The sequence below is a fragment of the Caretta caretta genome, chromosome 3 (genome assembly GCF_965140235.1).
Source record: "Caretta caretta isolate rCarCar2 chromosome 3, rCarCar1.hap1, whole genome shotgun sequence".
NCBI classification, from domain to species: domain Eukaryota; kingdom Metazoa; phylum Chordata; order Testudines; family Cheloniidae; genus Caretta; species Caretta caretta.
Window position 1 is genome coordinate 159,901,624 of NC_134208.1, and position 25,408 is coordinate 159,927,031.

A 25,408-nucleotide genomic window follows, 5' to 3' on the forward strand; every position below is an offset into this window, starting at 1 on the left:
CTGTTTGATTTTGTGGCAAACAAGTCTATAATTGAGTCCTTTATAGACCATTTATGGTCAAAAGAAAAGTGTCTGCTCAACTGATCCTCTAAGATGTTCACTGATCCTGGTAGATGTCACTGATCCTGGTAGATGAACGGCTGTCAAGGTAATCTGAAACCTGATGCACCAGCTCCGTAGGTGAACAGGTTCTTGGTACAGTTGAGAAGATCTAGCTCCTCCTCAGGAGTTAATGTAGAACATCACTATAGTGTCATCTATCATCACTTGTATTGTTTTGCCTCGAATTAAAGGTGGGAACATCACACATGCTATACAGATTGCTCTCAGTTCTAAGGCATTTATGAAGCTGAGATCTGTTTCTTGACCATAGGTCCTGGGTCTAAGGGTGATTCTAGTATGCTCCCTATGAGAGGTTGGAAGCATCCATTACTAACATGACTGTGGGCAGAGGGGGAGAAAATGGAACACCTCTGCATACTTGGACTGGTTACTTCCAGTGGTTTAGTGATGATAGGACCTGCTGTGGAATCTGCACTGCCATATCTATATGGTGTTTGCTTGGTAGGTAGATGACTTCAACCATCTTCAAAACAAAGATGATGTATAGCATGAGGAGTGATGAATGTGCATGAAGTGACCTAGTATTTTTAGACACATTCTTACTGTTGTCTGAGAATTATTAGTAAATTATTTATAAGCTCTTCCATGACTTTGAACCTACTACCTAAGCTGTTGTGGAGTCCAGAAGTGCTCCTATAAATTCTATCATCTGGGATGGTACTAAGGATGAATTCTCTTTGTTTACCTGGAGACCCAACTTAGTAAAGATTTGAAGGATGTACTATATATTATCTGTGAATTTGTGAGAGGATCCTCAAATGAGCCAGCCACTGAGGTAAGGGTAAAGGATAATTCTTTGTCTTCTTAAGCCTGGTCTAAACCACACAGTTAGGTTGACATAATGTGCCTTACGTGACCTAATTATGTCAGTGTACACACTACAGCCTTGTCCCACTGATGTAAGGCCTGGTCTACACTGGGGGAGGGGGCATACTAAGTTGGTCTAAGTTATGCAACTTCAGCTACGAAAATAGCATAGCTGAAGTCAACGTACTTAGAGCTACTTACCGGGTGTCTTCACTGTGGTAGGTCGACTGCTGCTGCTCCCACTTCAACTCCACCTACGCTTCTCGCTCCGGTGGTGGAGTACCGGAGTCGATGGGAGAGTGCTCGGCGATCAATTTATCGCGTCTTCACTAGGCAGTTGATTTATTGCGTCTTCACTAGATGCGATAAATCAACCCGCGCTTGATTGATTGCTCTGGAGGTAAGTGTAGACATGCCCTAAGTCCCCTACTAGATCAGCATAACAACTCTACCCCATGAGAGGCAAAGGGCTTATGTTGATGTAGTTAGGGAGACACAGTATCTGTACAGACACTGAGTTACTTGCATTGACTGTTAGCTGTCTTGTCAATTTCAGGGCTCCTTGCTGGAGCTCTCCAGTCCCTGATCAGGGAGCCAAGCAGCCCAGGTACCTGCCCCCACTCCCAATGGGGAGGTGAGAAGCCCAGGCAGCTGCTCCCTGCGGGAAATGGGGAGGCGAGAGACTTGGGCAGCTGCTGGGCCCCCAGTGAGGAGCTTCACAGGGCTAAGAGTTCTGGCTCTGAGCCCTCCACACTGCCCCTCTTCAGCTGGTAGAAGCACTCCTGGTGAGGACACACACCACTGACGGAAGGAGGATAGCGTGGACATCAGTCACTGCAATGTGCCAAGTATCTACTTTTTCCCCAGGGACGAATTCCCATTTCTGGCATAGCTGCTTCCCTTGTCCCTGGAGAGATGTGTAAATGGCAATCCCTGAAAACACTAGGATGAATTATAACCAATATCTACTGTTTGTAGTTAGAATAGACTCACAAATGAGTCTTTTGATAATGCATCTTGATTTGTCTCTTTTACTTTTCCCTTAGTAAACTGTGAGTGAATTCAGTGTTCCTGAAAAGTAGGTATTAATGCACAGTATCTTGAGCCAGGCATAATCTAGGAAAGTAAAATGCTATGCAAGCTTCCCGACACATCTCTTCCATTGTACTTCACTCTTGAACAGAGAATGCCAATCATGTTACACAGAGAATGGTTTCATAATGTTTACAAATGGGTGCATCCATCTGTTTTTGCAGTAACAGGATGAGATCCTAATATAGTATAACCCTATGAGAGAAAACAAATCCATCCAAGTTTCCTACAGTTAGATTAGGATACAATAGAATTTACATAATGGATTTGTTATGCACAGCGATAGATAACATTTCTGGTACACATGTATCATTGTGTATTTTGTCAGAGACGTTGGCAGGATCACACTCGCATGTAAGTCAGTGGGAACAATTAGGGAAGATGAATAACACTCACGAGCAGTAGTTTCAATCCCCTTCCTCAAGGCTTTCTTTTGTTGATTTATAAACAAAGGATTCCAAATAAAATAAAAATAATCCATTCAGAACAACGAATCTCAATGCTTGTCAGAGATGTTTGCAGCTTCTTTCACACCCTTCTCTTAGGTAGCCACCACCACAGTCACTTCCTCGTTAACTTAATATACCCCACCTTTGATTACCCATGTTACAGGGAGGAGTCTGCATTAACACTTCATACACTGGGACTTATAGAGTGCCTTTCTACCTTATCACAGGTGTTTCCAATCCAGAAATATACAGTATGTGCATCTTAATCCTTAGACAACTACTGGGGACTGGTAGGCAAAGGACACTATTTGAAGGAGGGTTGCTAGCAGATGGGCAGAAAGGGTAATCCTGTATTCCAAGGATCAGAAAAGGTATCCAAGCAGCTGAGAAATGGAACAGGTTGGATGAAGATTCCTGCTCGAATGATAGGAAACCCTCCTCAATCCTTGGTTTATTTTCTTCAAGTGACACACACCTTACTGCTTCAATTTCCTAGCCCCAACAACAGCTGGCAGCAAGATGCTTTTTTTATCAGGAGAAAGAAGGGTACAGCAATTGATGGGAGACTTTGGTGCAGCTGTTTGGCAGGAGAAGTGGGAGAAGGAACGATGAAAAACTGAGGATGAGCTCAATCTCTTATTGTTCCTCCAATGCAATTTATTCATATAAACTAAAAATCTTCCTCAGTGCTTTAAGGGTTATTTTAATAAAAATCTCACAACAGTGAATTCTCATAAGAACCAGGAATTCTTTATTAAACATTGTTTCAATGAACTCAAGATCATAAAACTTTAAGTGTTTCTGAAGTAGAGAACTAAAATCTATGTTTAGGACATACCTGGTTTGAAATCCCACACAAATGAGGGTTTCTTAGATGCCTAAAGCCACCTCTTTCCTTAAACAATACTACATACAATTTTGTGATTAATATGAAAAAAATTGTTTGAGGTATTTTAAGAACTTCCATTTGCTGATATAATTTTCCCCAACTATCCGACCTATTACCTGAAAAATACGTTGTAAGGATTGTAAGGAAGGTTGAGGCAGAACCAACAGGCAAAAATGTGTGAGAAGACGTGGGCTAATCTCATTTCTTCCACCACTTGGAGGGGCACAGTCTGCAACCAGTGAGACATCCTGGATATTCTGTGAGAAACAGAATGGGAGAAATTTGAAAGGCAGGAACTGAATTAGCATTTCAAAACAAAATAAAATTTTAGAGCTCCAATGCTATTGCAAGGATTTCCACTTCAAAGTCTCCATCTTGCTCCAAATGTAAATGTAGTTAGAAAATGGGTCAAATTAATCCCCAATATAAATATACAAATCCAGTGACTAGAACAATGATAGCAGGCAGAGCTACAATTTATATATACTAGGGCTGTTGATTAATCACAGTTAACTCATGCAATTAACTAAAAAAATTAATAGTGATTAAAAAAATTAATCACACTGTTAAATAATAGAAAACCAACTGAAATGTATTCAATATTTGGATGTTTTTCTACATTTTCAAATATATTAATTTAAATTACAACACAGAATACAAAGTGTACAGTGCTCACTTTATATTTATTTTTATTACAAGTGTTTGCACTGTAAAAATGATAAAAGAAATAATATTTTTCAATTCACCTCACATAAGTCGATTAATGCAATCTCTTTATCGTGAAAGTGCAACTTAGAAATGTAGATTTTTTTTGTTACATAACTGCACTCAAAAACAAAACAATGTAAAACGTTAGTGTCTACAAGTCCACTCAGTTCTACTTCTTGTGCAGCCAATCACGAAGAGAAACAAGTTCATTTACATTTACGGGCGATAATGCTGCCCGCTTCTTATTTATGTCACCTGAAAGAGAGAACAGTCGTTCGCATGGAACTTTTGTAGTCGGCATTGCAAGGTATTTTCATGCCACATATGCTAAACATTTGTATGTCCCTTCATGGCTGGGCCATCATTCCAGAGGACATGCTTACATACTGATAACGTGCGTTAAAAAAATAACGCGTTAATTAAATTTGTGATTGAACTCTTTGGGGGAGAATTGTATGTCTCCTGCTCTGTGTTTTACCCATATTCTTCCATATATTTCATGTTACAGCAGTCTCAGATGATGACCCAGCATGTTCTTCATTTTAAGAACACTTTCACTGCAGATTTGACAAAACGCAAAGAAGGTATCAATGTGAGATTTCTAAAGATAGCTACAGCACTCGACCAATGATTTAAGAATCTGAAGTGCCTTCCAAAATCTGAGAGGGATGGGATGTGGAGCATGCTTTCAGAAGTCTTAAAAGAGCAACACTTGGATGTGGAAGCTACAGAACCTGATCAAAAAAGAAAATGAACCTTCTGCTGGTGACATCTGACTCAGATGATGAAAATGAACATGCACTGGTCTGCACTGCTTTGGATTGTTATCGAGCAGAACCTGCCATCAGCATGGATGTATGTCCTCTGGAATGGTGGCTGAAGCATGAAGGGACATATGAATCTTTAGCGCAAAGAATAGTTATCAATGGTTAGTTGTCAAACTGGGAGGGCAATTCTAGTGGGGTCCAACAGAGGTCAGTCCTTGGTCTGGTACTATGGAGAATATGCTTATAAAATTTGCAGACAACACCAAACTGGGCGAGGTTACCAGCACTTTGGATTAGATTAGAATTAGATTAGAATTCAAAATGACCTTGACAATTTGGAAAATTGGTCTGAAATCAACAAGATGAAATTCAATAAAGACAAGTGCAAAGTACTTCACTTTGGAAGGAAAAATGCACAACTACAAAATGCAGAGAACAGACTAGGTGGTAGTTTTGTTCTGGAAAAGCCTTCCTAGGGAAATTGTGGAGTCTGTATCATTGGAGGTTTTAAAGAACACCTTGGACAAACACCTGTCAGAGATAGTTTTGGTTTACTTGGTCCTGCCTTAGTGGAGGGGGCTGGACTCGATGATTTCTTGAAATCTTTTACAGCCCTACATTTCTATGATTGTTTGAAGGAATTTTGAAAATGGGATGATGAAATAAAAATCTGGCAGTAACTAAACTTCAAGGTTCAGCACTGAACAAAAGCGCTACCTGAACTAAGCCAGGGAACAAAAGCTCCCAGACATTTGGAACTGTTCAAATTGTAGCAGAAACACTCAGATCCTAACTAGTGGAGACTCCAAAAGGACTTACCTGGGGGACTTGAATTCATCTTCAATACTTCCCAGGACAACAGGGAATCTGGGACCTGAGCCCACACCTTCACAGAGAAGTTCACACACATGGGCTGGAAGACTGATCAGGCCCCCTAGAAGACTTGACCTTTAGAATATTGCTCAAGACTATTTAAACTGAATTGATAAGGGACATATTAGTGCAAATAATTTTAAGGAATTCAATGTTTATTTTGAATTCTTAGATAGATAGACAGACAGAGACTGACAGGTTGGTTTATAATTTAAGTTTCAATCTTTTATTATAAAGAAAGGAAAATGTTGAGTGGTTATGGAGTTCCTGGTCCTCCACAGTTCCAGAGTAGACCATAATGAGTTGCACCGGGAGCTTAATAAAGAGAAGGACTTCTTGGGTCAGGGAGTTCTCTAGTTACTGCTTAATGCATGGCACCCTAAGTGTATGTCCTGACGCTACAGAAAGAAGAGACCATAAGACCTGAAAGCAGTGGTGATGAAACAAGGTTCTGAAAAGAGAAAAAGATCCTCAGGAGCAAGGGCAAGGCTAAAAGGCATTCTGTAAGGATCCTGGGAGAGGAGTTCTATCCAGCTGAAGCAAGGTATGAGATGAATATGAGATTTTAAAAAATTGTATATGCATTTTTAATTTCATAAAATGTAATGTGATCTACTTAACTAGAATACAATAAAACCGTATTTTCTAAATAAATTCTAGTTAAAATATTCTTCTTTTAAAAATTTTCTTGCTTCTCAAATCAGAATTTAAAAAAAATTCCAGTCTTTTAGATCAGTAAGACACATTTAAGGCTCTCCCCATCCCTCCTGGAAAATTCACTTAAAATATACTCCATTGTTATCAGTAATTTTTTAAATATGATCATAATATTAATATGAAATGGTTAGTAGCCCTTAGATTTAATCTTCTGCAAAGAGCAAGTTATTAGAACTGATAAAAAATCAGAAAGCCATACTGTACCTTCCATGCAAGTTGCTTAGTGTCATAAAAACCTCCTAAATCTAAAAACTGTCTGATTGATTCAAGTGGTGGCTGGGCACCATACTCCTCTGGTAATGGCATATTCAGATCATCAATAAACACTATCACCTGTGAATAAATATAACCACATTAGAAATCATATCAGTTATGTTAAGCTTAGCTTTACTTATTATTACAGAGTATTAACATGAAGTGACTATTTTACACACATAATTATGAACCAGCTATATTGTTCTTTATCTAAAACACACATTAATTAGTGTACTTGCACAAATGACCTAGTATATGTCATTATATGAGTAGCTCAGATGTAAACTGCAAGGTACAGGAAGCTGTTATATCTCATCCAAATGGAAACGACAACGCTTTAATATTAAGAAACATAAAAAACATAAGAATGATCATACTGCATCAGATCAGTAGTCCATCTAGCGCAGTATCCTGTCTTTTGACAGTGGACAGTGCCAGATGTTTCAGAAGGAATGAACAGAAAAGGGCAATTTATCAAGTGATCTGTCCCCTGTTGTCCAGTCCCAGCTTCTGACTGTCAGAGGTTTAGGGCCACCCAAAGGACAGGATTTCATCCCAGACCATCTTCCTAATAGCCATTGATGGACCTGTCACCCATGAATTTATCTCATTCATAGAATCATAGAATATCAGGGTTGGAAGGGACCTCAGGAGGTCATCTAGTCCAACCCCCTGCTCAAAGCAGGACCAATCCCCAATTAAATCATCATTCTTTTAACCCAGTTATACTTTTGACCTTCACAACATCCCCTGGCAACGAGTTTCACAGGTTGACTGTGCGTTGTATGAAGTATTTCCCCTCAGACAGAGACAAACACCTACAAGATCTCTATCAATCATTCTTACAACTACAATACCCACCTGCTGAAGTGAAGAAACATATTGACAGAGCCAGAAGAGTACCCAGAAGTTACCGACTACAGGACAGACCCAACAAAGAAAACAACAGAACACCACTAGCTATCAACTTCAGCCCCCAACTAAAACCTCTCCAATGCATCGTCAAGGATCTACAACCTATCCTGAAGGACGACCCATCACTCTCACAGATCTTGGGAGACAGGCCAGTCCTTGTTTACAGACAGACCCTCAGCCTGAAGCGAATACTCACCAGCCACCACACAACAGAACCACTAACCCTGGAACCTATCCTTGCAACAAAGCCCATTGCCAACTGTGTCCACAGATCTATTCAGGGGACACCATCACAGGGCTAATCACATCAGCCACACTATCAGAGGCTCGTTCACCTGCACATCTACCAATGTGATATATGCCATCATGTGCCAGCAATGCCCCTCTGCCATGTACATGGCCAAACTGGACAGTCTCTACGTAAAAGAATAAATGGACACAAATCAGACATCAAGAATTATAACATTCAAAAACCATTCAGAGAACACTTCATCTCTTTGGTCACTCGATTACAGACCTAAAAGTTGCAATTCTTCAACAAAAAAACTGGAAAAACAGACTCCAGCGAGAGACTGCTGAATTGGAATTAATTTGCAAACTGGATACAATTAACTTAGGCTTGAATAAAGACTGGGAGTGGATGGGTCATTACACAAAGTAAAACTATTTCCCCACGTTTATTCCCTCTCCTCCCCGCTGTTCCTCAGACGTTCTTGTCAACTGCTGGAAATGGCCCACCTTGATTATCACTACAAAAGGCTCCCCCCCATCCCGCTCTCCTGCTGGTAATAGCTCACCTTACCTGATCACTCTCATTACAGTGTGTATGGTAACACCCATTGTTTCATGTTCTCTGTGTATATAAATCTCCCCACTGTATTTTCCACTGAATGCATCCGATGAAGTGAGCTGTAGCTCACGAAAGCTTATGCTCAAATAAATTTGTTAGTCTCTAAGGTGCCACAAGTCCTCCTTCTCTTTATACCACAGTTAGTTGTTCTGCAATTTCATAAGTGAGTTCATTCAGAACTCTTGGGTGAATACCATGTGGTCTTGGTGACTTATTACGGTTTGATTTATTAATTTGTTCCAAAACTTCCTCTACTGACACCTCAATCTGAGACAGTTCCTCAGATTTGTCATCTAAAAAGAATGGCTTGGGTATGGGAATCTCCTCATATTCTTTGCAGTGAAAACCAATGCAAAGAATTAATTTAGATTCCCTGCAACAGCCTTGCCTTCTTTGAGTGCTCCTTTAGCCCCTCAATTGTCCAGTAGCCCCACTGACAGGCTTTGGCAGGCTTCCTGCTTCTGACGCATTTAAATAAAATTGCTGTTATTTTTTGTGTCTTTTGCTGGTTGTTCTTCAAATTCTTTTTTGGCCTAACAATACTTTTATACTTCCCAGAGTTTCTGCTCCTTTCTATTTTCCTCAGTAAGATTTAGCTTCCAATTTTCAAAAGGTATCTTTTTGTCTCTAACCGCCTCTTTTACTCTGTTTAGCCCTGGTGGCATTTTTTGGTCTTCTGTTTTTTGTTTTGTTTTTTAAATCCGGGGTATACATATAGTTTGAGCCTCTATTATGTTTTTTTTAAAATTTCCATGAAGCTTGCAGGCATTTCACTCTTTTAACTTTCCTTTTAATTTCAATTTAACTAGCCTCCTGTGGAGTTCTTTTTTTTAAAGAAGTTAAATGCTATTGTGCTGGTTTCTTTGATATCCCGCCCAAGGATGTTAAATTTAATTACATTATGGTTGCTATTACCTAGTGGTTTAGCTATATTCACCTTTGGGACCAAATCCTGTGCTCCACTTAGGACTAAGTCAAGAACTGCCTTTTCCCTTTTGAGTTCCAGGACTGGCTGCTTCAATAAATAGTCTTACTGAGTGAGATCATTCCCTCCCACAATAAAACCTGCAGGAAGCAGTTTTGGGAAAGGAAGTCACTCTTCCTTGCACAACTGCACAGGGCCAGGCAAACTACATTTGACTTTACAAACAATGAGAGGTTTCACAGCTATGGAAGAACATGCAAGGAGATTAATACTATGTATTTTCTTAGTTCTTATTTGGATTTTTAAAACAGTTATTGTAATGTATTAGATTTGTGAATGGTGTCCAGAGTGGAGGCCAGGGTGGTACCCAGCAATGGAAACAGCAACAGCTCATTGTCAGAGATTCATTGACTTAGTCAGCTAATTTAGTAGGCTGGCTAGCTGGCTGAAATATCTAGAAAGCTTTGTATTTATTTTTGTAGCGACTATAAGGTTCATAAATGAATGGGACTGAATAAATAAGGTTAACAATACATTACTTATTAAGAACATCTTATCCCCGAAATCCTGCCATTACTTATGAAATATTACATTACTAATTGAAAAGAAGCACAACAGTAACAGATACAAACAATAATCCAAACAGCCTAATACACACAACAGTAGTTAGAGAGACAAGGGGGATGAGGTAATATCTTTTATTGGACCAACTTCTGTTGTTGAGAGAGACCAACAAGGCTACAACAACACTGTATTTAACAGTAGTTAAACAGACACACTTTTGAAATAAGTCAAATAGTTCTGTCAATCTTTTTAGTGTTTCTTTTAAGCATTGCCAGCATTTTTAAGCATTGGTAGAGTACAGCACGGTTTTACCTGTTTGGATTTTGGTGCACCAAGAGCATCTTTACTTTTTAGTATTAATTTCTGACGAATCCACGCCTGTATTTGGGCAGCACTGGTGTGGGCACCACACTGTATTTTGGAAACTATCACACCCTTGATTCTTTCAGATGGAGCAATGTCATCAGTTTCACTTGCAGAATACGACCCCTTTGTTGACTTCAGATCTGTGTCATATACAAAATTAAGGGTCAGAATGATATCTGATCAACAGTGGATCTACTCTCCTCACCATTCTAAGGGCATGTCTACACTACAAAATTAGGTGGATTTTATAGAAGTCAATCTTTAGAAAACAATTTTATATAGTTGATCGTGTATGTCCCCACTAAGCACAGTAGTTCGGCGGAGTGTGCCTTCAATACTGTGGTGAGCATTGACTCACAGAGTGGTGCACTGTGGGTAGCTATCCCACAGTCCCCACTGCCCACTGGAATTATGGGTTAAGCTCCCAATGCCTGATGGGGCAAAAACATTCTTGCGGGTGGTTTTGGGTACATGTTGTGAGTCTCCTCTCCCTCCCTCCTTCCTTCCCTCCTTGAAAGCAAGAGCAAACAATCATTTTGCACCTTTCTTCCTGGATTATTCGCGCAGACCACAGCACGGCAAGCATGGAGCCCGCTCAGCTGTGCACTGCTTTTGTGAACATTTTAAACATCTCATGCATTATCCTCCAGTATGTGCAGAGCCTGGCTAGGAGTCACAAGCACAAGGACGATTGTGAGGAGGACATGGACACAGATGTTCCTGAAAGCACAGGATGTGGCAATTGGGACATCATGGCGGCATTGGGGCAGGCTGATACGGTGGAAAGCCAATTCTGGGCCTGGCAAACAAGCACAGACTGGTGGGACCCCATAGCATTGCAGGTATGGGATGATTCCCAGTGGTGAAACTTTCGCATGCGTAAGGCCACTTTCATGAAACTTTGTGAGTTGCTTTCCCCCGCCCTGAAGCACAGGAATACCAAGATGAGACCTGTCCTGACAGGTGAGAAGTGAGTGGTGAGAGCCCTGTGGAAGCTTGCAAGGCCTGACTGCTACCAGTCAGTCAGGAATCAATTTGGAGTGGGCAAATCTACTGTGGGGGCTGCTGTGATCCAAGTACCCAAGGCAATCAATAACCTTCTGCTAACAAGGGTAGTGACTCTGGGAAATGTGCAGGTCATAGTGGATGGCTTTGCTGCAATGGGGTTCCCTAACCATGGTGGGGCCATAGACAGAATGCATATCCCTATCGTGGCACCGGGCCACCTTGCCAAACAGTACATAAACTGCAGGGGGTACTTCTCAATGGTGTTGCAAGCACTGGTGGATCACAAGGGCCGTTTCACCGACATCAATGTGGGATGGTTGGGGAAGGTGCATGATGCTCGCATCTTTCGGAACTTCAGGCTGTTCGAAAAGCTGCAAGAAGAGACTTTCTTTCCAGACCAGAAAATTACGGTTGGGGATGTTGAAATGCCCATAGTTATCCTTGGGGACCCAGCCTACCCCTTGCTCCCATGGCTCATGAAGCCGTACACAGGCAGCCTGGACAGTAGTAAGGAGCAGTTCAACTATAGGCTGAGCAAGTGCAGAATGGTGGTAGACTGTGCCTTTGGACATTTAAAAGCCCGCTGGCGTTGTTTGCTGAGTAGGTTAGACCTCAGCACAACCAATATTTCCATTGTTATAGCTGCTTGCTGTGTGCTCCATAATATCTGTGAGAGTAAGGGGGAGACGTTTATGGCAGGGTGGGAGGTTGAGGCAAATTGCCTGGCGGCCAATTTTGAACAGCCAGACACCAGCGCAATTAGAAGAGCACAGCTAGGCGCGTTGCACATCAGAGAGGCTTTGAAAAACAGTTTCATGACTGGCCAGGCTACGGTGTGACAGTTGTGTGTGTTTGTCCTTGATGCAAAACCACCCCCTTTGTTGAATGTACTTCCCTGCAAGCCAATCCCCCTTCCACCTTTGACCACAGCTGGCAAAGGAAATAAAGTCCCTATTGTTTTGAATCCATTCATTCTTTATTTATTAAAAAAAATTGAGATCACTGACAATGCTGACTAGTAAAAGGTAGCCCGGGTGGGGTGGGGGAGGAGGGAAGAACAAGGCCACATTGCTTATTGTAGCCACATTACAAATCAAAGCTGTTTGAATGACAGCCTTCTGTTGCTTGGGCCATCCTCTGGAGTTGAGTGGCTGGGTGCCTGGAGCCTGCGTTCTTGGGCATCTGGGTGAGGAGGATATGGAACTTGGCGAGGAGGGCAGGTAGTTACACAATGGATGCAGTGAAGGTCTGTACTCTAGCTGCCTTTCCTGCAGCTCCACCAGATGCCTCATCATGTCCGTTTGCTCTCCCATTAGCCTCTGCATCTCCTCCTGCATGTTCTGATCATGCTCACTGTATGCTTTCCTGGCCTCTGCCACCGAATGCCTCCATGCATTCAGCTGTGCCCGATCAGTGCAGGAGGATTGCATGAGCTCTGAAAACATGTCATCGCGAGTGCGTTTTTTTCACCTTCTAATCTGCGATAACCTCAGGGACAGAGTTGGTAAGGGGAGCATAGAAACATTTGCACCTGCAGGGGGGATAAAAAGGGAGAGCACAATTTAAGAAAATACATTTCTGAGAACAAAAGGGAGACTCTTTCACAGTGAATCAAGCAATTTACAGCAGCCAGCACATGTGTTTTAGGTACAAGGTCTCATTTTGTATTTTATATTGAGCGCCTGCCGGTATGGTGACACATCACACATGGCTGGGCAACAGAATTCAATTTCCAGGCAGCCGTGGTAAATCAAAGGGTACGTGGGGTTGGCTTCTTCCATGTTCATAACATGGGGGAATGGTTTCAAACTACAGCATCCTCCTTTCCCATAGCGAGCAATGCTGGTTGGGTTTGCCATTTAACAGGAGGGGCTGAGGTTTTGGGGTGGATGTGCAGCACACCCTTCCCCCCCCCGTGTGGCTATTCTCTGGGATGATCTCTTTTAGCCAAGCGCAAACAGCTCAGCATGAACTTGGTCCTTTTACTGTTCCCTTACAAAACTTCCCCTATTTCAACCACGAATGACCATGAATGATATCACTCTCCTGAGGATGACACAGAAAGATAAAGACCGAATGCTGCATGAATGCGACCAAAACCCAGGACCCATTTGCTGCCATGCTTTGTGCTGCAATGATTCCAGACTACTGGCTTGGCGTGGTAAAGCGTCCTACCGTGGAGTACGAAATAAGGCAGCCCTCCCCAGAAACCTTCTGCAAAGACTTTCAGAGTACCTGCAGGAGAGCTTCATGGAGATGTCCTTGTAGGATTCCCGCTCCATCCCCAGACACATTAACAGACTTTTCCAGTAGCTGTACTGGCCGTAAATGCATTCCAATTCTTCAGGGCAAATCAAACATCAAACACAATTGCTTTTAACCCCTGTAGTGTAGTTACAAATGTGCACTCACCAGAGGTGTCTTCTCCGCCTTCAGGGTCCGGGAACAATATGCCTTGGGAGGGTATTGGCTCCAGGGTGAGGAAAAGGTCCTCGCTGCCGGAGAGAACAGATTCTCTGCTTGCCTGCTGCGTGTTCTCCTCCTCTTCCTCATCTACAAAATCCTCCTCCATGTTGCGTGAGACTCCACCCTTGTAGGTGTCCACGGACAGTGGTGGGTTAGTGGTAGGGTTCCCCCCTAGAATGGCATGCAGCTGATCATAGAAGCAGCATGTATGGGGCTCTGACCCAGAGTGACTGTTTGCCTCCTTTGTCTTTTGGTAGGCTTGCCTGAGCTCCTTATCTTTCACATGGCACTGCTGTATCCCCCTGGTGAAGCCTCTGTCCACCATGCCCTGTACGATTTTGGTATATATATATATATCAGCATGTTTTCTGCTGATTCAGAGTTCTGCCTGCACAGATTCTTCTCCCCATTCAGCAATCAGATCCAGAGTCCCCCATTTGCTCCATGTTGGAGCTCATTTGTGATTCTGGGACTGCATGGTCACCTGTTCTGCTGAGCTCATCATGCTGACCAAACAGGAAATGAAATTCAAAAGTTCCTAGGGCTTTTCCTGTGTACCTGGCTAGGGCATCGGAGTTGAAAGTGCTGTCCAGAGCGGTCACGTTGGAACGCTCTGGGATAGCTCCCGGAGACCAATAACATCAAATTGCACAATGCTGCATCTGCACTACCCCAAATTCGACCCAGGAAGGTCGATTTTAGCACTACTCCCCTCGTCGGGGAGGAGTACAGCAGTCAATTTTAAGAGCCCTTTAGGTCAGCGAAATGGGGTTGGTTATACAGCTGCATTGCTTATAAAATCAACCTAACGTGGCTAAATTAGACCTAACCTCGTGGTGTAGACCAGACCTAAGATGCTATTAATATTGCATACTGTTATTACAGCTAATATTTTCTTTTAATATCACTACCAAAAATGTAATTCAAATCAAAGTGCGTACTGTCTTCATATTAGTGTGGTATTTTAAGCATTGCCAATGTTTTTAAGCATGGTAGAATAGAACACTGTTTTACTTGTTTGGATTTTGGTACAATTCAAACGTACTTCTATGATTTAACCATAATTTTATAGTTTGAATTGAAAGCATCTCATTGCCTGTGTATCTTAAAAAAGCATATTTAAAACATAAGTTAAAAATGTTTTCTTCTCCTGAAAGAGATAAAGGAAGTTTACTACTAAGCTACTGCGTAAAATATATACATTATTTATTCAAAAATTGTTTTTCAAAATATAGAGATTACATTAAAAAGTTTAAAAAAATTCTTAACAGTGGAAGACGACCAAAAAACCAGCTAATTCTCCACCAGAATTACTTATGACAGTGGTTCTCAAACTTCAGCAAACCAAGGACCCTCATTTTGATTTAAAATTTTTGGGGGACTTCCCAAGCCCTCCCACTCAGCCCCAGGCTCCGCCCCCACTCCACCCATTCCCCTAAACCCCCACCCCTGCTCCACCTCTTCCCTCCTCCCACTCACTCCATCCCCCTCCCTCCATCGCTCGCTCTCCCCCACCCTCACTCACTTTCACCAGACTGGGGCATAGGGTGACCAGGTGTCCGGTTTTCGACTGGAACACCAGGTTGAAAAGGGACCCTGGTGGCTCTGGTCAGCACCACCGACCGGGCCATTAAAGGTTCAGTTGGCGGAGCTGTGGTGCTAAGGCAGGCTAGTCCTTACGTGTCCTGGCATCACGCTGCGCCCCAGAAGCAGCCAGCAGGTCTGGCTCTGCCCCCACCCTGAGCACCAGCCAATGGGAGCTGGGGGGCGGTGCCTGTGGGCGAGAGCAGCGCACGGAACCTCCTGCCCGCCCAACCTACTAGAGCCGGACCTGCTGCTGGCCGCTTCCAGGGCATGTACAATGCAGTGAAAGGACAGGCAGGCAGCCTGCCTTAGCCCTGCTGCACCGCTGACTGGGAGCCATCCAAGGTAAGCCTGCGCCTCAACCCCAATCCCCAACCCTCTGCCCCAACCCTGAGCCCCCGCAAACCCGGAGCCCCCTGCTATACCCCAAACCCCTGGACCCCCAGCCCAGATCCCCCTTCCACACCGTGAACCCCTCATCCCTGAGCTCTCACCCTGTCCTCACCCCAACCCGCTGACTCAACCCCCAGCCCCCTCCTGCATTCCGAATCCCTCGGCCCCATCCCCCAGCCTGGAGCCCCCTCCTGCACCCTAAACCCCTCAACCTAGAGCAAGACCCCACAGCCAGAGCCCTCACCCGAAGCCCCTGCCCCAGCCCAGTGAAAATGAGTGAGGGGGCGGAGAGTGAGCCACCGAGGGAGGGGGAATGTAGTGAGTGGGGGCGGGGCCTAGGGGAGGCACTAGGGTGTTTGGTTTTGTGCAATTAGAAAGTTGGCAACCCTACTGGGGTAGGGGGTTGGGGTGCAGGAGGGGATGCGGGCTCTGGGAGGGAGTTTGGGTGCGGGCTTTGGGCTGAGGCCAGGGGTTGGGATGCAGGAGGGAGATTGGGTATGGGGTGCAGGCTCTGGGCTGGGGCAGCAGGTTGGGTGTGGGAGGGAGTGGGAGCTCTGGGAGGAAGTTTGGGTTCAGGGTGTGGGCTCTGGGCTGTTCCCCGGTGTGCAGGTGCTGGGAGGGAGGGGGAGGAGTTGATCAGTGGGGCTCAAGACCCCCTGGAGTATCCTCAGGGACCCCCAGGCGTCCGTGGACCCCAATTTGAGAAACACTAACTGATGACATTATATTTTCAGTTGTATATGAAGAATGAAAAGCTGTGAATAGCAACTCTACTGAATTGTGACAGAGGACACTGAAACTGGATATCCATTCTAGCCTGTATGCACCAACCTTCACATGGCAGCCATGCAAATTTCTGGAATTAGAACTTGATGACCAAAAAGAAATTGCAAAAGAGGTACCAGTTTTAGTACAAGAGACATTCTAGGACCCTACAGGAAATGTGCTGCAACATCACTTAAAACTGAGGGACATGAGTGACTTTGCCAAATGCGGCATTTTGTGGTGCATACTTTTAAGGTGGTGGCATTTTACATCCTCAGAACTCCATAACCATACTGTCTCTAACCTTCCACTTCAGGTAAGGTTATTGGGAAAGTTGTAGTGAAGCACCTCCTGTGTCATCTGGAGTTCTCAGATTTATTTCTTCTGTAGTAATAATCCTTGAGTCCAGAGAACAGTATGAAAAATGAACCAATCTTACTGGCTGATAATTTCCTTCTAGCAATGGACAACAGTCATAGAGATTCTTTTAGATCTTTCAGTAACATTTGACATTGTTAGCCGTAAGGTTGTATTGACTTGTCTGTGAATTGTGCTGGGATGGATGAAATTACACGTAAGTGGTTCCATTCTTTTTTTGTTCCTTCACAGTGGTCCAAAAACATGTTATTGGGCAATTGCCCAGTTAACTGCAGGGCTTTCTAATGTATGGCTGCTCAGGATTATTTTCTGTCATCCCTTCTGTTCAACATTTATGTGAAGTCATAAGGGGAGATAGCGAAGCAGTTTACACTGTAGTGCACTCAGTCTGGAGATGACATGCAGCTTGACATCTCTCTCTCAAAAAAAGAAGCAACCAGTGCATTACATGGGCTTGATGACCAGTTGGAAGTTACAGCTAGTGCAGCAGTGCTTAGCAATGTGCGGCACTAGAAAAATACCACATGAACTGTCCAAACACTGCAGTAAGTTCTTGTTCACCTGTAGATGTAATTTAAGATGTATAATTCCCTACAAGATTTATTTCTTAGCTATCTCCCTGTGCTATGTCATGACACCTGACATCAACCAGCATGCTCTCACTGTGATTCCCCATATATATTTGAATATCTAAGGGACTAGAGCAGGGGTTCTCAAACTGGGGGTCGTGACCCCTCAGGGAGTCACAAGGTTATTATATGGGGGGTTGTGAGCTGTCAGCCTCCATCCCCAAACCCTGCTTTGCCTCCAGCATTTATAATAGTGTTAAATACAAAAAAAGTGTTTTTAATTTATAAGGGGTGTCGCACTCATAGGTTCATTGTGTGAAAGGGGTCAATACAAAAGTTTGAGAAACACAGGACTAGAGGCAAGAATTCCAATGCTAGATTTTACTTCTTCTGTTAGTCCTAAAGAAAGTAAGCTCGTTGACTTTCAGCTCAGATGGAGCATGGCTGATCTATTTACCCTGGCTTTTGTCTGAACGAATGATGTTTTTATTTTATCCCTGGGGGTGAATCTAGTACTGCATACTTAAATAATTTTTAAATAAATACATTTTTGTGCTGTATATTTCTTAGAAATTTTGTATAAGTGCCCAGAAATTTCTTTATAGATGCACTTAGATGAAAAATCAAAAAGACTTGGCTGAAGTATACTTACATTTTTCAAACACATTTTCACACCAATAAAATGTAACAACCACACACACATACAAGCTTTGTCCTTCCAATCAAATTGAAATACAATAATGATGAAAAGCTTGGTTTATTTTGGTGTCACTCTTATAGAAGCTTATCATGATTTGAGTTCTTGAGCTAATTTTGATGCCTGTATTCTCAGTTCTCCTACCAATGTCACATAAATATTCAAATGTTTATAAAAAAAGTATAGTACTAGGATACTTGTATGCTTGTTACTAATTAATACAACTTTACAGTCATTTTTAGATGTGAAGTCCAGATTATCAGACAGACTTCAGCTCAGCCTCTTTTTCTGCAGGTACAGTTTGAACCTACAGTTCAAATGGTTAGACATCTAATCAGGATCAGATGTTGGTGTAATTAACTGCCCCCAACATTTTGCTCCAAAGTTTAATTAGAGATGCAAAATTTTTCTGATAAAAATCAAAGCTTTACTGAAAATCTGGTCCTAAAACCTTTTAGAAATGAATGCCATCTCATACCTGAGTCTCCATTTGAGGGCCACACTCTCTTCTGAGCACCTCGGAGTGTATCAACTGTTAGGTAACTGGAAATCTTTAACATACTGATCAGGAAGACACAAGTAGGAAAAAACACAAAAGATTTTTGTAACTTAAGTGCCAAGAAGAAATAATACAATCAGAGTAATGAAATAAATCTTTTTTCTACGGGATGAGAATTTATACATAGTTCTAACAATGGAGCTGTGAATAACAATGTCAACATTTTTCAGGTACTTCTTCCTTTGGTATTGAAAACAGTTTGCTCTCAGTGAAGACTATTATTACTTTTAAAAAAAAGTTTAATTTAAATTTTAACACATTTTCCAATCTGGCCACATACAGAATCTGGAAAATTTCTCATTACATGAAAGACAGATTTCTTTAAAAATGTAAACTAATGGAATTTCACAAAACTCAAACAAATTCATCTTTGAGCTAAGAACAAGCATAAGTTATTTTGGCTAAAATATTACTTTGTTCCAGAAAGTTAAAGCACTTGAAAATGGGGGTTTAAAATAAAACTGCTGCCTCAACCGCACTATAAGTATAGTATAATGCTATTATTAATGCCTATTATTTATTCATTATCAATCCTAAGGAAAGTTTGATTGTATTACTTCCTATGATATTAAATACTGATGGAAAATGTAAAACTGGACAGCCATCTACAACCTTGCTTTTTTAACTTCATTATATAAGATGACATCTCCTAAAATTGTTCCTGATTTTACAAATAATCCTCCTTGTTTCTGAAGTCTTTCAAGCATATTTTGAATCATGGCAGTCTTCCCAATACCAGAGTCTCCTAAAAAAAACCCCAAAGACACAGAGAATTGAGACACTTAAGATCAAATTTTCAGTAATATGCATGGCAAAACTGTGTGCCAAAACATGAATTCATAATCTGCACACTATTACTGATATTGCACATGTTAAATCTTTGTTTATTTTATACCTTTCAATATTTTCTTAAATGTACAAAGGAGAAAAATTGATAAGAATATTATGTTTTGGAAAATGCTGCCACAGGGGAGCTGTGATGTTCAAGCTGGAAAGTTTTCATACTGTGCATGAGAGTACTCCTACCCAAGCTACAGCTGTTTTCATCTCTCTCTTAATGGACAATTTAAGACCTGAAAGTCAAAGATTACATAAAAGTGAAGATTTAGATTATATACTGTCCCTTACACATAAGGAAAAAGGAGCTGGGAAAGCAACAGCAGATACTGCAGATTCAGGAGTCAGTTTAGGGCTCATCTTCACAGTTTTTCTGGAAGTCAATTTATCAAAAGCTGTTTGAACGTTCAATTCAGATTGCTATTCATCCACCATTTTGCTAAACGCTTTTTTTTTTTTTTTTGAGAACGGTTTAAATCCCATCATCTTGCTGTGGGACAGATTCTGTTACCATCACTGACATTGAGTAATACCTTTTGTGAGTAGTCCCACTGATTCTAATGGGGTATTTTCTGGAGTAAGTTACTACTCGACATGAATAAGAGCGACAGAATTGGATACTGCAAGATTCAGCACCATCAGTCCTTTGTTATGCATATGCTATATATTAGATGTTAACTAATACTATATTCGGCTTTTCCTATGTGGAGAAGGGGTTAATAAAGTGTTAAATAAAACTTATCAAACAAAGAACACTAGGCTAAAGGGAGTCAAGGGAATTCCTATGTCTGTATTTTATTTAAAATCTATTTGGACATGAATAATTTATTTAACAAACTACAGTATTTGCTTTGTTTTTAGAAGTTAAGAGTTTTTATTACCTGTGATAAGTACTGGATGTTTATTCATTAAAAGAAGGCTGGTTAGAAAAGAATAGCAAATTGTATCCATATTGGGTATAAGCTTTAGAGTATCTCCTCTTCCAGAGTTCACGTCTTTATTACTCCCAGATCTCAGGGAATCAGAAAATGATGTAGTCTCTGAATTAAAAAATAGATTGTTTACTTATAATTTCTGTATTTTTAATCATTGTATTGATTAAGGAACTCACAAAATTATGTTGTTTTCCGCCCATGCTGCCTCCATATTGAACACATTCTTTCCAGTCCTCCTTCCCAATACAATTCAGATAATGCTGCCCTCTTCCTGCTACTGAATTAATTTACACTGGGCGCTACATCTCTGCAGGGGTCCATTGTTGCTGCCACCCATTGCTGTGCCCCCTCTAAGGGAGGGAGCTGAACTGCTCAAGAGCTGATGGTTACTTTTGGGGGTGTCATAAATATAAAGGGAAGGGTAAACCCCTTTGAAATCCCTCCTGGCCAGGGGAAAGCTCCTCTCACCTGTAAAGGGTTAAGAAGCTAAAGGTAACCTCGCTGGCACCTGACCAAAATGACCAATGAGGAGACAAGATACTTTCAAAAGCTGGGAGGAGGGAGAGAAACAAAGGGTCTGTGTCTGTCTGTATGCTGCTTCTTGCCAGGGACAGAACAGGAATGGAGTCTTAGAACTTTTAGTAAGTAATCTAGCTAGGTATGTGTTAGATTATGATTTCTTTAAATGGCTGAGAAAAGCATTGTGCTGAATAGAATAACTATTTCTGTCTGCGTATCTTTTTTGTAACTTAAGGTTTAGCCTAGAGGGGTTCTCTATGTTTTGGAATCTAATTACCCTGTAAGAGATCTACCATCCTGATTTTACAGGGGGGATTTCTTTATTTCTATTTACTTCTATTTTTTATTAAAAGTCTTCTTGTAAAAAACTGAATGCTTTTTCATTGTTCTCAGATCCAAGGGTTTGGGTCTGTGGTCACCTATGCAAATTGGTGAGGCTTTTTATCCAACATTTCCCAGGAGAGGGGGGGTGCAAGTGTTGGGAGGATTGTTCATTGTTCTTAAGATCCAAGGGTCTGGGTCTGTAGTCACCTAGACAAATTGGTGAGGCTTTTTACCAAACCTTGTCCAGGAAGTGGGGTGCAAGGTTTTGGGAAGTATTTTGGGGGGAAGGACGCGTCCAAACAGCTCTTCCCCAGTAACCAGTATTAGTTTGGTGGTGGTAGCGGCCATTCCAAGGATAACGGATGTAATATTTTGTACCTTGGGGAAGTTTTGACCTAAGCTGGTAAAGATAAACTTAGGAGGTTTTTCATGCAGGTCCCCACATCTGTACCCTAGAGTTCAGAGTGGGGGAGGAACCTTGACATGGTGGCAGCGGTGGGATTAACCTGAAATCATTTTGAGATCCAGTTGAGATTTTTTGAACTAGAAATACAGATTTTAAAAAGGAATTTTTAGGAAGTCCAGAAAGCAGCTTTGAAACTGAAAGCAGCTTAGTTTCTCTCTGCTTTGTGGCCAAGCAGAGACAAAAGGGGATTATCTTTGTGAATTGCAGGTTTTCTTTGCCTGGAGGCAGGGTACTTAACTCCTGCAGGGAAATTCACAGTCTTCCAAACCAGAGTTTTTTTTTTCTTTTCTTCCTAAAAGTAAATAGGGGGTGTGTGTTCTACCCATTTGCCTGGAGACAAAAGTGGCAGGGTTTTTTTTTTAGGATTTTGATTTTTTTTGTTTTACAAGGAGCACAGGTTTGAAAAGGAATTTTTTTTTCCTTTGGGCTGCTGGTAAGCAGGTTTCCAAGTAGTTGGAGGTTTTTTGCTTTGATTTGGGCCCAGAGCAGAGACAAGGGAATTGTCTTTTTCTGTAGGCTGACAATCACTATCAGAGAATAGGTATTCTATTCCAGCACAGCAAAATTTTACAGCCACGTTTTGTTTGTTTATTTCTAAACCTCGGGTGTAAAGTTAGTTAAAAACAGAGAGGTTAGAATGACCAAATCCTCAGCTCGACTACAGCTGGAATTAGCCAAATTTCAGGCTGAGGAAAAACAAAGGGAACATGAAAGACAGATAGAACTCATGCGGCTGAAAATGGAAGCAAGGGACAAAGAAATGGAAGCAAGGGCCAAAGAACTGGAGGAGAAGGAAAAAGAGAGGAAGCATGTGGAGGAGGTGGAGAAGATAAAGGCTCAGCGGAATATACCAACAAACCCTAGCAATCCTTCTCCAGGTACCACTTCCCATCCCAGAAAGTTCCCCACCTACAAGGCAGGTGATGATACTGAGGCCTTCTTAGAGAACTTCGAAAGGGCCTGCCTTGGGTACAACATCTCTACTGACCAATACATGGTAGAGCTGAGGCCGCAGCTCAGTGGACCCTTAGCTGAGGTGGCAGCTGAAATGCCTAAAGAACACATGAACAAGTATGAACTGTTTAAATCCAAGGCGAGAGTCAGAATGGGGATAACACCCGAGCAGTCTCGTTGGAGGTTCAGAGCCCTAAGGTGGAAACCAGACATGTCATTTACCCGACATGCCTACCACATTGTGAAACATTGGGATGCCTGGATATCAGGAGCAAGTGTTGAATCTCCAGTAAATTTGCCCTTCCTAATGCAAATGGAACAATTCTTAGAGGGTGTTCCTGAGGAAATAGAAAGATACATCCTAGATGGGAAACCCAAAACTGTAATTGAGGCAGGAGAGATTGGAGCCAGATGGGTGGAGGTGGCAGAGAAGAAGAAAACTGGTCGCAGTTGGAGCGGAGAGCAGAAGGGACCACCCCAGACCACACCCTATTACCGGGGGCCGCCCAAAGCCCCACCTACCTCCCAAAGAGCCCTCCAGACCCCTTATCGTCCCACCACCCCGTTCTCCAGCAGCCCTCCTCGCCCCAGTGACCCGTCAGCTGGACGATGTTTTAAATGTAACGAGCTGGGGCATGTAAAGGCCAACTGCCCCAAGAACCCCAACAGATTACAGTTCATTGCACCGGAATCACACCAGAGGTCCACAGGCCCAGATACCTCCCAGATACCCTTGGAGCGGAGGGAAACTGTGAGTGTGGGCGGGAAGAAGGTCACCGCGTGGAGGGACACCGGAGCACAAGTGTCAGCTATCCATGCTTCCTTAGTGGACCCCAATTTAATCAACCCAGAGATCCAAGTGACGATTCAACCCTTCAAGTCCAACTCTTTCAATTTGCCTACAGCCAAGTTGCCTGTCCAGTACAAGGGCTGGTCAGGAATGTGGACTTTTGCAGTCTATGATGATTATCCCATCCCCATGCTGTTGGGGGAAGACTTGGCCAATCATGTGAAGCAGGCCAAGAGGGTGGGAATGGTCACCCGCAGCCAGGCTAAACAAACCGTGAGGCCTAGCTCTGTTCCGGAAACTTCTATCAGGACCCAGTCAGAGGTGATGGACCCGGACCCCAGGCCAATGTCTGCAACAGCAGTAGTGGATCCAGTCCCAGAGACCCAGACGGAACCAGTCCCAGAACCGGAACCAGCCAAACAACCAACACCAGACCCCGTGCCAGCACTGAATCCAGTACTTGCAACCTCAACACCAGAGGGCCCCACTGAACCTGAACTGGCAGCAGCCGATAACCCTACACAAGAGGCTCAGCCGGAGCCTGAATCCCAACATAGTGCACCAGCGGAGAGCGGTTCACAGTCAACAGAAACAGCTCCATCCCCTATATCGCTTCCAGAGGGACCAAGCCTAGGTCCACAATCCAATGAGGGACTGATGTCTCCAGCATCAAGGGAACAGTTCCAGACCGAACAGGAAGCAGATGAAAGCCTCCAGAGAGCTTGGACGGCGGCACGGAGCAACCCACCGCCTCTCAGCTCTTCTAATCGATCCAGGTTTGTTATAGAAAGAGGACTTTTATACAAGGAAACTCTTTCTGGTGGACACCAGGAAGACTGGCATCCTCAGAGACAGTTGGTAGTTCCAACTAAATACCGGGCCAAGCTCTTGAGCTTAGCCCATGATCACCCTAGTGGCCATGCTGGGGTGAACAGGACCAAAGACCGTTTGGGGGGGTCATTCCACTGGGAGGGAATGGGCAAGGATGTTTCTACCTATGTCCAGTCTTGTGAGGTGTGCCAAAGAGTGGGAAAACCCCAAGACCAGGTCAAAGCCCCTCTCCAGCCACTCCCCATCACTGAAGTTCCATTTCAGCGAGTAGCTGTGGATATTCTGGGTCCTTTTCTGAAAAAGACACCCAGAGGAAAGCAGTACATACTGACTTTCATGGATTTTGCCACCCGATGGCCGGAAGCAGTAGTCTAAGCAACACCAGGGCTAAAAGTGTGTGCCAGGCACTAGCAGACATTTTTGCCAGGGTAGGTTGGCCCTCCGACATCCTCACCGATGCAGGGACTAATTTCCTGGCAGGAACTATGAAAAACCTTTGGGAAGCTCATGGGGTAAATCACTTGGTTGCCACTCCTTACCATCATCAAACAAATGGCATGGTGGAGAAGTTTAATGGAACTTTGGGGGCCATGATATGTAAATTCGTAAATGAGCACTCCAATGATTGGGACCTAGTGTTGCAGCAGTTGCTCTTTGCCTACAGAGCTGTACCACATCCCAGTTTAGGGTTTTCCCCATTTGAACTTGTATATGGCCGTGAGGTTAAGGGGCCATTGCAGTTGGTGAAGCAGCAATGGGAGGGATTTACACCGTCTCCAGGAACTAACATTCTGGACTTCGTAACCAACCTACAAAACACCCTCCGAACCTCTTTAGCCCTTGCTAGAGAAAACTTACAGGATGCTCAAAAAGAGCAAAAAGCCTGGTATGATAAGCATGCCAGAGAGCGTTCCTTCAAAGTAGGAGACCAGGTCATGGTCTTAAAGGCGCTCCAGGCCCATAAAATGGAAGCATCGTGGGAAGGGCCATTCATGGTCCAGGAGCGCCTGGGAGCTGTTAATTATCTCATAGC

At 42.9% G+C, this 25,408-nt stretch overlaps 1 protein-coding gene across 1 annotated transcript in view; it reads right to left on the bottom strand.

The window, feature by feature from the left end:
- Positions 1 to 25,408, bottom strand: part of DNAH14 (dynein axonemal heavy chain 14) — a 485,531-nt gene that overhangs the window by 172,918 nt on the left and 287,205 nt on the right. The window contains exons 46-51 of the mRNA XM_048843312.2: positions 20,438 to 20,596; positions 19,332 to 19,464; positions 18,639 to 18,721; positions 10,247 to 10,440; positions 6,630 to 6,758; positions 3,477 to 3,617 (exon numbers count right to left, since the gene is read on the bottom strand). Of these exons, the coding sequence (XP_048699269.2) occupies positions 3,477 to 3,617; positions 6,630 to 6,758; positions 10,247 to 10,440; positions 18,639 to 18,721; positions 19,332 to 19,464; positions 20,438 to 20,596 (839 nt within the window). The remainder of the gene's footprint in view (positions 1 to 3,476; positions 3,618 to 6,629; positions 6,759 to 10,246; positions 10,441 to 18,638; positions 18,722 to 19,331; positions 19,465 to 20,437; positions 20,597 to 25,408) is intronic.